The 13,912-nt window shown below is 40.7% G+C and overlaps 1 protein-coding gene across 1 annotated transcript in view; it reads left to right on the forward strand.

Moving 5' to 3' along the window:
* The first annotated feature begins 5,412 nt into the window (after positions 1-5,412).
* Positions 5,413-13,912, forward strand: part of CA12 (carbonic anhydrase 12) — a 29,826-nt gene continuing 21,326 nt past the window's right edge. Inside the window, exons 1-2 of the mRNA XM_069765577.1 lie at positions 5,413-5,582; positions 6,888-6,908. Coding sequence (XP_069621678.1) covers positions 5,495-5,582; positions 6,888-6,908 — 109 coding nt within the window. The 5' untranslated portion in view covers positions 5,413-5,494. The remainder of the gene's footprint in view (positions 5,583-6,887; positions 6,909-13,912) is intronic.

Below are 13,912 nucleotides of genomic sequence, written 5' to 3' on the forward strand. Positions count from 1 at the left end.
GAAGGTACCTTAAGGGTTTTACCCTATGTGTGCGCTCTTTTCTCTTTACAGCACCTGTTTTCCTCAGAATAAGATACGTTCTGAGTCGCACAGACCTCATTCTTAGGCCGGGGTCACACTTGCGAGTGCAATGCAAGAAACTTGCGCGAGTCTCTCACCTCAATACCCGGCACTGCTGCCAGCACTCGGGACCAGAGTGTGCGGCTGCATGTATTTCTGTGTAGCTGAACACTCTGGTCCCAAGTGCCGGTGGCAGTGCCGGATATTGATGTGAGAGATTCGCGCTGAACTCGCAAGCGTGACCCCGGCCTTAGAGGTAATATCATCCTGCTGTGACTGAGATAAGTGATGTGCCATATATTACATCACGCCCTCTGTTTCTTTCTGTCAAGGCAAAGAAGGTTGATTGTGGCTAGTCATGCAGGTATATCGGCGCAGTTTTTGTCCTCGCTCACAGCACTGAGAGCAGCGGCGGTACGCACATCCCAGTAATGACAGTCGCCACTGCTCTCATTGCTATCAGTGGGGACTGTAATTACTATGGGCTCATCTGTATAGCTGAAAGCCAGTGGCTCCTGGAAAGAAATAAAACTTATTTTCTCCCGTTTGCCGCACTGTCAGTAAAGTAGCTGAGCACTTTCATAACGCTATTAACATGTATTTTAAACCATATCTGCAGATTAAGAGGTATTGGACCTAACAGGCTTCCTTTAATAATTTTTTTAAACATATTATTCAACCCTTGCCAAAAATGACATAATAAATGCTATGTAAGTAGGTACATGTGCAGTAAGCAGAACATGGAAGCCACTTGAAGAAATTTGCAAAAAAAACGGATCCGTTGCAAATTGTGAAAAAATGATGAAACGGATCCATTTTTTTTTTTAATGAACCCGGGGATAGCGTTTGGACTTCCTGTTCTGGGGGGGAGAGAGAGAGAGACCATCAGGCGCAATCCGGCGCTAATACAACTCTATGAGAAAAAAACGGATCCGGCAGGGAAAAAAACTGATCCTTTTTTTTTCAAAACTCGCCGTATTGTGCCTCACGGAAAAAACCTGATGTGCGAAAGTAGCCTAAACAGGAGTTGAAAAATAGCTATGCACAGGTAGTGTATGTGCTAAAGATGAGTGCATCGATCTACAGACGATCAAGTTCAATGCGAATTTCCTGAAACTCACTGTTCGACATGAATTCAAACACTTTAGGATTTGATTCTCAATTGGGAACAAAAAAACCCCTTGCTTAGCAGTATTTTCACCAGTGAAGCATCGGTGAGCGGGCTAATGATGTTTAGTATGGTAGCCCTAGGCTCCTAGGTTGCCCATAATGGCCTGCAGCTGTGATTGATTTAGCTTGCACATTGGTGTACCTTGCACCAGGGGTGTCAAACTGCATTCCTCGAGGGCTGCAAAAAGGTAATGTTTTCAAGATTTCCTTGTACTGCACAGGTGATAATTTAATCACCAACTCATTATTTGTGTAGGTGATTAAATTATTACCTGTGCAGTACAAGGAAATCCTGAAAACATTACCTGTTTGCAGCCCTTGAGGAATGCAGTTTGACACCCTTGCCTTGCACCACCATCTGACATTCATCCGAGTTTTGTTTACTATTTTTTTCTATATTATTGTGCTGTTTTGCTTCTGCTGTTTAGTGCATGAATAATTAAGGAAAAAGAATGTGTAATTGTAATGCAAATGCAGCAGGAGAGACACCAGCTACACCCCATATCACTGATCAATCACATTGTGTCTGGCCCTGCTGCTGACACCTCTCCTCTCTCTCCCCAACTATCAATTGAATTTGTGTAATATTCCCATGCTACTACTCTCTTCTTCACTGCTGCAGTTTTTCAGCACATTACTGTCTACAATATTTGTTCAATGTTCCATGCTTTGTCTTCCCACGTCTATTGATGCGCTGTGAACTCTGCTTTTCTCTCACTATCCTAAATCACCCTAAAATGGCTTAGGTGTGTGGTTGTCCTGAGGAAGGAGTCAGATTTGACTCTGAAACATTTTGACAAATAAACCACCTTCAATTAACTAGCTTTACCTTCCGTTCTGGAATCAGCAGCGCCCTTGAAGTCCACTCGCTATGGCTTTCTCTATTGCTTAGGCTACTTTCACACTAGAGTCGTACGACGCACGTCGCAATGCAGAAAAAACGCATCCTGCAAAGTTGTTTGCAGGATGCGTTTTTTCTCCATAGGCTTGTATTAGCGACGCATTGCCACACGTCGCAACTGTCGTGCGACTGTTGAGTCGTGTTGTGGCGGACCGTCGGCACCAAAAAAGTTGCTTGTAACGTTTTTTGGTGCGTTGTGTCTGCCATTTCCGACCGCGCATGCACGGACGGAACTCCGCCCCCTCCTCCCCGCAACTCACAATGGGGCAGCGGATGCGCTGTAATAATGCATCCGATGCCCCCGTTGTGCTGCGTTGACACAGGATGCGTCGGTACGTCGGCCCAACGCACTGCGACGGGCCGACGCTAGTGTGAAAGTAGCCTTACCTGTTTACTCTGATACAGCTTTAGCCACAGATTTCACTTTTTTCTTTGCAATTAATTAAATCTGCTTTGAAAATTGCTGCAACAAATAAGAGGCTAAGGGTATGTTTCCATGTGACATATTCCTTCAGTATTTGCTGCGGACTGGATGCTGTGTACAGCCGCAGCGTCCAGATGTTACAGCATAGTGGAGGGGATTTTATTAAATCCAATCTCCACTATGCGCATAAAGACATGCGGCACGTCTTTCCAGACTGCAGCATGTCTATTCATCTTGCGGAGACGCTCAGTCGATGCAAGATAAATAGCACAGTCTATGTATACGATGCGGTGATTCTGCATGTGTTCAATGAACACAGGGGAAATCACTGTGCGTACAAAAGCGGGCATCGCTTTTGGGCGGAGCAGAGTAGCCACTGTGTCCAAAGCATTGGGATTTTGGACCGTGGACACATACCTGATGGATTCTAGATTTGAAAATCTGCAGCCTGCCTATAATCTATGGCATATTTTGGTGTCCAAGTGGAATTTATTACAACCTCATTGCTACATAGCTGCATTATGGCTAGGTACAAGTGTTATAACATGTCATCTTTTAGATGTTAAGGTGTACAGCATAATATACACCAGACACACTTTCTGCCATTTTATAGAATCTGCCCAGAACAACAGTTAGGTCCTGGGATATTTGGACAGTGACCGACTCTTTGTGATTTGGGTTATGTAGCCCACTATTTTTTTTTAATTAAAAATGAAACAACCAAAATGTAATTAAAGTGTAGATATTCAGGTTTAATTAAAGGGGTTGAAAAAAAATATCCTGTGAAATGCTTAGAAATTGAAACCATTTTTCTACAAAGCCTCCTCATTTCAGAGGCTCAAAAGTAATTGGGCAAATTACCTTTACCATAAATAAAATATTCATTTTTAATACTCTGTAGAGAATCCTTTGCAGGCAATGACTGACTGAAGTGTGGAAAACACGGACATCACCAGGTGTTAGGTTTCCCCCCTTGTAATGCTTTGTAGGCCTTTACTGCAGCGGAGTTCAGTTTTGTCTTAAGCATGTGAAATGCATGTTCGATGGGGTTGAAATCTGGTGACTGCATTTGGTTGAATCTGACCTGACAGTATAGCCCTGTCCACTTCAAAATTCATCCGGCTGCTTCTGTCTTCAGTTACATCATCAATAAACACTAGTGACCCAGTGCCGATGGAAGCCATGCATGCCCAAGCCATCACATCACACACATCACTCCACCATGTGTTACTGAGGATGTGATGTGCTTTGCATCATGAGCCTTTCCAAGCCTTCTCCATACTTCCTCCTTCCCATCATTCTGGTACAGGTTGATCTTCGCTTCCTCTGGCCATGGGATGCTTTTCCTGAACTGGGCTGGCTTTTTTATATGTATTTTTTTTTTTTTGTCAAAGTCTAATCTGGCCTTTCTATTTTTAAGGCTGATTAATGGGTTGCACTTTGAAGAAAACCTCTTTATTTGCTCTCATGAAGTTTCCTTCTCTTTATGGTAGACTTAGATATTGAAACACCTATTTCCTAGAGAGTGTTCTTCACTTGGATGGGTGTTGTGAAGCATTTTTTTCTTCAGTATTGAAAGTATTTCCTAAGGAAACTGAGGTCTTTTTGTGTAGCAAAATGTTAGAAATGTTCTACCAATCTGTAGTGGCAAGTGCCATCTTTTTTGCAATCATTATTATTATTATCCGACTGTCAGTGCACTGTGCTCTAATTCTCTCTCATGAGAGAATCACAGCACAGGTGCAGAGGAAATGGAGAAAGTAATTTCTCCATTGCCAGTGTCTACGGGAATCGGACTGCACTCAGATGACATCAGAGTGCAGTCTGGTGTGTCACACGCACCCATAGACTTGTATGGGGGCATGCGATCCAATGCACTCGCTGCATGCTGTGATTGTTTTCTCTTACTGAAAGGGCATGAGAAAATAATTGCTTATTTGCACTGCCCCAACACTGGGCCGATAAAATATCGGACAACTCTCGGCAGTGTTATACGACAGTGTGAGCAAGCCCTAAAGCTGAGAGTCTGCACATTCAGCCCATATTGTTTAGCTAAAATGCCGAAACTTGGGTCATTACCCAAATATTTACTAATGTATTATTAAGTGCTCTTAAAAATGGTACATCTATTAAAGCCAAGAGACACTTGGATCAGTTTTTACTTTTTTTTTTCCTATTATCTTTGATGATGAAAGTCATATTACAACAAAAGAAATATTTTTTACGTCAATCGTTCAATTACTAATTCTTAAAGGGAACCTGTCACCTGAATTTGGCGGGACTGGTTTTGGGTCATATGGGCGGAGTTTTCGGGTGTTTGATTCACCCTTTCCTTACCCGCTGGCTGCATGCCGGCTGCAATATTGGATTGAAGTTCATTCTCTGTCCTCCATAGTACACGCCTGCACAAGGCAAGATTGCTTTGCGCAGGCGTGTACTATAGAGGACAGAGAATGAACTTCAATCCAATATTGCAGCCAGCGGGTAAGGAAAGGGTGAATCAAACACCCGAAAACTCCACCCATATGACCCAAAACCAGTCCCGCCAAATTCAGGTGACAGAGTCCCTTTAATCACTTGCAGAGGAAAAAGTCTGACCATGTCAGCGCCGGCTTCGTAGATGTTGCCTTATGCGATAGACTTTGAACTTTTACTGTACAGATTGCTTTTTGCTTGATGAATGATCTTTCTCACCGTTCCTATAACCGTTCATCAATACAGAACAATGGTCAGGCCTTTCTCAGGTATGATCATTCTTTAGAGATGTAGAGGAGGTAGGAAGGAGGAGTCCGAGGCTGTGCCAGGTAACAAGCTGTGCTGTGTTATTGGTGACGGAGGACTCTGGGCTGAGCCTGACAGCAGTCACTTGTATGAAACTGAGAGGTTATTGTGCAGGGCTGTGTATGAAGGAGAAATAGTGCCCAGAACAGAGGGAATCAATGGCCCCACTACTGACACTGAAACTGGCACAGATGTACAGACTGCTCTTCATACTGGTCCTGCCTGCCACACAGGCTGCTTCTGAAGGTAAGGCATATCAAAATTGATCTAGACTTATTTATGACTTTAAAAGAATTGAGTTGTGTACCTGTTTTTTCTTTTTTTTAAAGTTTTGTTGGCAAAATTTTTTTTGCTAATGTTAGAACACAGCACTGTTAGAACAAAGAGAATTAAATATATATCTGAAAGTAAGAAGATACTATATAATTACTGCCCAAATAAGATGAGATTATTAGCCGTACTATGTAAAATTGGATTCAAGCATAGAATTTTGCTTCTTTTTTTTTAATATGAAAAGTTGTGGGCTAATACTTGCAAGGTCATAGTTTAAAATGGTAATTGCAACAAAAGAAAAATACTTTGGTATATGACTTCTTCTTCTTCTTCTTTTTTAATATCAATAGCCATAATCTAGGTGTATTGCTTTCCCTGACGTTTTCTCCATATGATTCTGTATAAAACGCAAAATTCAAAATGTGTTTAAAAAAAACAACAACTCCGAATTTGAAATTCAAGGCATTTTTTTAACACTGTTGAAATCAAATTTCTATATAACGGAGCTCTAAAACTATTGATCGGTTGCATTCATACATCCGTGTCTATTTTTTCTATCTGTGACTTATATCTATGTGACCATTTTTCTCTTGCGTCATCTGTATTGCCTTTATGCTGCATCTGAGTTTTAAAAACCAAAAAAGGTATATAGAGTCTGAACTTTTATCCATTGACTCTTAACAGTGGATCAGTGAAAAATGAATGACAAACGACGGAACATGGAAGGATAAAGTAGATCTTCTGTGTTCTATACTGATCCCAATAGACTTTAATGGCCGAGTCTGATTTGCAAAGTGAGATGAGAGCAGGACATGTTCCATCCGTTTCTAAAGCTGATATGTATTTGGACCAATGAAACTCTGGGTCCGTGTGCTGTTTTGTATTATTTTCTTGGACTGCGCAAAAGTGTGTGAATTTAGATTTACTCAAAATGTTCTTAAATCCCAAGAAGTGGCAGTGAAGAACAAAATCTTGAAATGCAAAATTGATTACAGTCTCCATCACAGATTTCATCATATTTCCAATGGGGAAAAAAAAAAGTGCGAACAGACAACGTGACAGAAACCTGACATGCAATTCTAGTCAATGGCACGGCCATAAATGTAATTGTTCAGGTTTGTAATGTAACAGAACTGAATAGTGCAAATATGACAGAGCTCAACAAGAAGTATCATTCTGTGTCCAGCGAAGAGAAATTGTGCATTTCCTTGTAGTTTGTAAATCTGTGAAAAATCTGATGAGATTCCAAAAAAATAACGAGTTATCTTTTCTTTGCAGGACACAGTTGGTCGTATACTGGTAAGTATAAACCTGGTGTGATTGTACTGGTTGTAATATTACATCATAAAAATACATAATTTGCTTTCTTTTTCAGAATATAAAAGTTAAAGTAGAACTTCCGTCAATATTTTTTTTTATTAAGTGTATGTAATGTAGTGTAAGTGTGTTAATATACTCGCCTACCGTTCTTCTCTCTGGTGTCCGCAGTGGTAGGTGACTATATTAATACGCTTAGGGTATGTGCACACGTAGGTGGGATGCTTGCGGATTTTTCCCCACCTGTTTTTGCATTTCCGCGGGGTTTTTTCTGCAGCATGTGCACTGCGGATTTTGTTTTCCATAGGTTTACATGGTACTGTAAACTCATGGAAAACAGCTGCAGATCCGCAGCGTCAAAACCGCCGCGGATCGGCAGCAAAATCCGCAGCGTGTGCACATACCCTTACACTGCTTTACAGGCACATATACACACACATGTAATAAAAAACATGGATGGCAGTGCTTTTTTAAGGTGATTTGAAGAGTTGCAGTATGCCAGCTTTGTATAGCCGTGTCTTTATTTTTTTGTGCCCCCTGTGAAAGACTGAAATCTCACTCAGATTGTTGCTGTTTTTCATAGTCTTAATTTCTTTAAGACCAAAATGCTCTAGCAAAAAGCTACCCTATGCACTACCCAGGTTAATAAGATTAATCCCCACAGTTTTAAGCGTACCCTAAAAATGCATTTGTTCAGACTGGCCTACCGCCTCAATGCATTAACCTAACTATCCCTATGTGATCCACACAAAAAAACAACAACAAAAAACCTTAAACCATAATCAGGTTCCTCGCATCATGTTCTCATTCACTTTATGCAGTTAATAGCCCTCTGTGTCTGTACTGTTACATACTTAGGCAGGTAACTGGTTCATGCAGCTTTACACGAACACCTGAGCCTTACACTATGGCTGTCCGAATAACTAAAGCAATTGTTACCATCCACCTCTCGTGTCTCCCTTTTTCCTATAGTCTGTAAGCTTGCGAGCAGGGCCCTCATTCCTCTTGGTATCTGTTTTGAACTGTGATTTCTGTTATGCTGTAATGTTTATTGTCTGTACAAATCCCCTCTATAATTTGTAAAGCGCTGCGGAATATGTTGGCGCTATATACCGTAAATAAAATTATTATTATTATTACCCTTATAGTGTAAATTGAAAAGCAAAGGGGCATATCCATCAAACTGTCTTCACCGGAATTCTGTTTTAAAAAACTGTTTTGAAATGTCACAAAATTATATTTCAATGTTGGTTCTCGCCAGCTTGGCCATCTCTTTGAAAAGCTGAGATCGTGCACAGCTGAGCGTGCCAGACACATTCCTCATACACTTGGTTGGAGATGATCTCTTGTGGTGACGTACGGCAGAACATTGACATAATAGAACACTAATTTTGATGAATTCGGCTCATATATTTTGGTTTGTGGTGTTTGTAGGGCCATGTAAGTGGTGACATTGTATGAAGGAGGCCATTACCAGCTTTCCTTCTAACATAATTTCGTAAATTGCTTTTTCAGGGATTGGAGCCTCCCATCTTGTGAGCTAAAACCAGGAATAGGTTAAAGCTATGGCATGGATACAAATTTTTGCATTATAGATTTTTTTCTTTTTCATGTTTCCCCCACTCCTCTTGGTTTTTAAATTTTGATGCAAAAAAAACTGATTAAAACACTACAGGGTAAGACTGTTTTCACACATTGCATTTTTGCTGCGATTTTTTCTGTGTGGATTTGTTAACCCAACTTGAAGCAAAACCTGGTGTCATCAAAGTGAATGAGATACCTGAAGTGTCATGCACAGGCTGAATATATTTGACTCGCAGATTTGGTGCAGAACATAATCTGTGGCATGTGAATTCTGTGAGTTTTTGCCCTGCGTTTTTCGCCATTGACTTCACTCAAATCAGTAAAAAATGCAGGGCAAAAATGCACCAAAAACGTGTTTTGTTTTTTTTGCAGCTGCGTTTTTCGTTCCAAGAACTGTAGTAATGGTGCAGAAATTGTACTCAACGTGTGCGCATAACCTAAAAGTGGCACAAATGACAGCAAGTATAGTTTTATCTACTAATTGTATGTTGGTCGGTTCTTAATTTTGACCCTAATTTATAATTTTCACTCTTATCATGGTAGCTTTCACTGTATACTGCATACACAAATCAAAACTTCCAAAGCATCCTGGTTGTAGCTTCACGACAGCCAGAGTGTCGCAGGCTGCTGATACCTGGTACATGTAAAGAGTGTCGTGATGGGCAGAAGTCCTGTCCAAACTATGGGCTTTTTGAATTTTGATGTTTGGCCAAAAAGGGTCATGCTCTGGAAACATGACTCAATCTATAGTAATGACAATGGCACTTAAGGCCTCTTTAATCTTCTGTTGTATTTACACAAGGTTGTTAATTACATCCATATACAAACATACCTTATATTTGGAAATGCTCTTAATTGATGCTGGATCCGACTCTAGATGGTCATTATTTGTAGACCATCTGGAAATATATCTAACTTCTTAGGAGACGGGTTTATGGGCACCTTATACTGTCATGGAGGCTTAAGTGGCTGCAAAGTACAATGAAATGTGAAATTATCCTCTTACAAAAGTTGTCACAAGACTTTTACTTCAGACCACAATTGTTTGTTTTGTCTTTATGTGATGGTGTTTTTTCCATTGTACACCTCATAAGTGTACAACCTTTTGGGTCATATCCAATACGGGAAGGATTATGATCTAGAGAAACCTGGATAGTAATACCCACTCCTATAAAACATGACCATGCACTTAGCCAATGTTAGTGTGATTAGCCAACAATTGTTGTGTTTGACACTAGTCCCAAAATGTACTTGCACAAAATGGCAGCACAGCTGAATATACTTGTTTTACATTACACTGTTTCCTTTTGGTCTGTGCTACCTCCCTAAAGGGGTTATTTGGGACTAAATTATTTTTTTTACTATGGGCCTAAGAACTAACAGGCAGGTGGTTGCTAACTTCCTGCCTGTTATGCTTGCCGCGACCTCTGTTGGCTCAGAGTTGTCTCAGCCCATTCTTACTGGTAATCTGCTAATGTCATGTTGACTGATGTGACTGCCAATATCTTGCTGATTGGCAGCCGGCTCCCCACTGCCTAACTGCAAGAAGCTGACTGTCAATCAATATGACTTCAGCAATCACGCCCCATCAACAGAGCAGCCCGGAAGAACTGTTCTGTTAACATGATCAGCAGAATCGCCAGCAAGAGCAGTCCATGACCACCTTGAGTTGGTGCTGGGTAGAACAGGCAGATAGTTGGCAACTACCTGGCCGCCAGTTCTTAGGCCCATAGTAAAAATATAAAATGGTCCCGGAAAACCCTTTTGTACAGATGGCATAACAATCAACTTCATTGTCTTGCCTTTATGAAATCTGATCTCGAAACAAAATTCCCTTTTATATATGAACATTTGTGACCAATGGAGTTTAGATTGCTGGTAAGAGGGACCATCATATGTTTGCCTAATTTATTAATACATATTCTCTAACCTCTCTTGTAGTGTCTGGGAATAGTAAGGGATTAATCACATGTCCATATTAGAGCTCTCAAGACCCCAGTAGTATAAACCATAATGCAGCAATCATAGCCATCGATGAGGCTATATTAGGCCATACACGAGGTTATATTGGGCCATCTATGAGGCTATACTGGGCTATCTATAAGGATATAGTGGGCCATCGATGAGGCTATACTGGGACATCTATATTATTATACTGGTTCATCTGTGAGGCTGTACTGGGCCCATCTATGAGGCTGTACTGAGCCCATCTATGAGGCTGTACATGAGGCTGTACTGGGCCCATCTATGAGGCTGTACTGGGCCCATCTATGAGGCTGTACTGGGCCCATCTGTGAGGCTGTACTGGGCCCATCTATGAGGCTGTACTGGGCCCATCTGTGAGGCTGTACTGGGCCATCAATGGGGCTATAGTGGGTCATCAATGAGGCTATACTAGGACATCTATATCACTATAATGGGCCATCTATAAGGCTGTACTGGGCCATCAATGGGGCTATAGTGGATCATCAATGAGGCTATACTAGGACATCTATATCACTATAATGGGCCATCTATGAGGCTGTACTGGGCCATCAATGGGGCTATAGTGGGTCATTAATGAGGCTATACTAGGACATCTATGACATTATTCTAGTTCATTTATGAGGCTGTACTGGACCTTTTGTGTGAGATTTATATAGAATGCTCCATTGGATGCTACATTAAAATTGTCACAAAATCCTGTTGCTGGTGTAGCAAATAACACAGGTTATAGCCATTTAAGGCTCGGTGTATAACACTTTCTGGAGATCCATCCATTCTCTCATGTATTTTTAAATACAGTATGAAGTAGGAGCACAACTTGGGTAGAGGGGACTTGCTGCTGTTTGCCTTCTAGTGATTCTTCAAGTGGTCTTCAAGTATTATTGACGTAATGGTTAGTAATTACTTCTTTCTGCACAACTTGTTGCTATGTGTTCAAGAAATTAAACTGGATGTTATAGACCTGCCTTGTTGCTAGTACCAGTGTGGTGTCAGTGTGTTTACTGCACTTTAACAATGAAATCATCTATCATTGTCTTCAATGTTTCTACATTACATCCATCGAATTGCATTGGTGCCTTAGGCTATGTGCACACGTTGCGGATTTGACGCTGCGGATTCGCAGCAGTTTTCCATGATGTGTACAGTACCATGTAAACCTATGGAAAACAAAATCCGCAGTGCACATGCTGCGGAAAATACCGTGCGGAAACGCTGCGGTTTATTTTCTGCAGCATGTCAATTCTTTGTGTGGATTCCGCAGCGTTTTACACCTGCTCCTCAATAGGAATCTGCAGGTGTAAAACCGCAGGTGAAATCCGCACAAGAACGGCTGGAAATCTGCGGGTAAAAAACTGAGTGGAAAAATCCGCACAGAAATCCGCAACGTGGTCACATAGCCTCAAGGAGGTGTTCTCAAACCTGGAAATTCTCCTATCTGTAGCACTCGGCTATCTCCGGCACGCCAATAAGAATGAATGCAGTGTCAGTGCACATGATCAACCACATTCACATTGAGAGCCACAGTTCTTAAGATTGATTCAGGTCCCAGAGGTTGGAACCCCAGTGTTGACTTCCAAAATTGAGACTACCCTTTAAGAAGTCCTTCACACTCTTAGCTTAATTGTTTTTAATAAAAACAATTTACTTCATATATTCTTCACTAAGTTTTTTTTTTTTATTATTATTCATTACATTTGTAACATGTATGTTTTTAAAGTCCTATAGAGAATCTTCTAAGAAAAATATCAGAAAAAAATGCCATTCCTATAATATGCTGCATCTTATTCCCCAAAAAGCACCAAACATCACAAAGAAATTAATGTTTTAAATTTCATATTCATGTAATATCTGGCCGCAGTATTTTTTTATTTAAAAAAGGCACAAAACATCCCCATTTTCCCCCAAAACGCCTCTATCCAGTATTTACTCTATTCTAAGCAATTAAATTCATGGAAAAACTGACAGCTTTACAATATACTATATAACATGCCTATGTCCTGTAATAAAAAGTGCTCATAGAGGAGAATAGCTGTTGTGTTATAAAGTAACTCATCTCATAGACCGTATTTCTGTTAGGCATCTCTTCCAGGTTTATATATTAACTAGATGATGGCCCGATTCTAACGCGTCGGGTATTCTAGAATATGTATGTATGTATATAGCAGCCACATAGTATATAGCACAGGCTACGTAGTATATAGGAGTACTACGTGGCCTGTGGTATATATTATGTGGCTGCTATATACATACATACATATTGTAGAATACCCGATGCGTTAATATAGGCCACGCAGTATATAACACAGCCCACGTAGTATACAGTATATGGCAGTATATAGCAGCCATGCAGTATATAGCAGCCACGCAGTATATAACACAGCCCACGTAGTATATAACACAGGGCACGTAGTATACAGCACAGCCCACGTAGTGTATAGCACAGCCCACATAGTATCTAACAGTGGCCACCTAGTATATAGCATGCAGTATAGAACACAGCCCACATAGTATATAACACTGCCCATGTAGTATATAGCAGCCACGCGGTATCTAACACAGCCCACGTAGTATTTAGCAGTGTGGCCACCATATCCCTTTTAAAAATAATTAAAATAAAAAATAGTTATATACTCACCCGACGGGATCCAGCGAACCTCTGGTGATGTGCGCGCGGCTGCCGCCATCTTGCGTTCCCAGGATACATTGTAAAATTACCCAGATCACATAGCGGTCTCGCAGGTGGAATCCGCTTAAAATCCGCGGTAAATCCGCAGGTAAAACACAGTGCCTTTTACCTGCGGATTTCTCAAATCTGCTGCGGAAAAACCCGCAGACCTCAAAAATACATGTGCACATAGCCTAAGACTTTTGTTAAAGTCGCATGCAGATTACAGGCGTTTTTTTTTTTTGTTTTTTTTTCAGCATTTCCATCACAGAACTGCAATAACAGCACATGTAGTTTTTATTTGCAAATTTCCATCTCATTCAAATTGATGAAGAAAATCCTCAAATAAAACGTATATTTAACAGCAATAGAAGTTGACATGTTGTGATTTGAAACCCGCCCCGCAGGTCAGGTTATGCTGAGTAAATAAGAAGCACAGTGGGCAGGAGATTTCTATAAATCCCATCCATTTTGCTGGAACTGTAAGATGCTGCATTTTTTGCTTACAAACACAACACACCAAATACTCATTGTGGGAATTTAACTTTACATATGTTTTGTAGCTGTTAGGGTTATTTTGTTTTTTTTTGTTTTTACTGTTTTAGTGTAAATCATCATCATTTACATGTGAATTACAGGAAGCCCCCAAAAATGCAAATTTTATTTTGGCTGAGTCTTTCCTTATGTAGCATCTAATAACACCCCTTCATGTGGGTGATCACACTTTCCAAATAGATGTGGCAACTCTAAA

Source organism: Ranitomeya imitator, chromosome 4 (assembly GCF_032444005.1).
Source record: "Ranitomeya imitator isolate aRanImi1 chromosome 4, aRanImi1.pri, whole genome shotgun sequence".
NCBI classification, from domain to species: domain Eukaryota; kingdom Metazoa; phylum Chordata; class Amphibia; order Anura; family Dendrobatidae; genus Ranitomeya; species Ranitomeya imitator.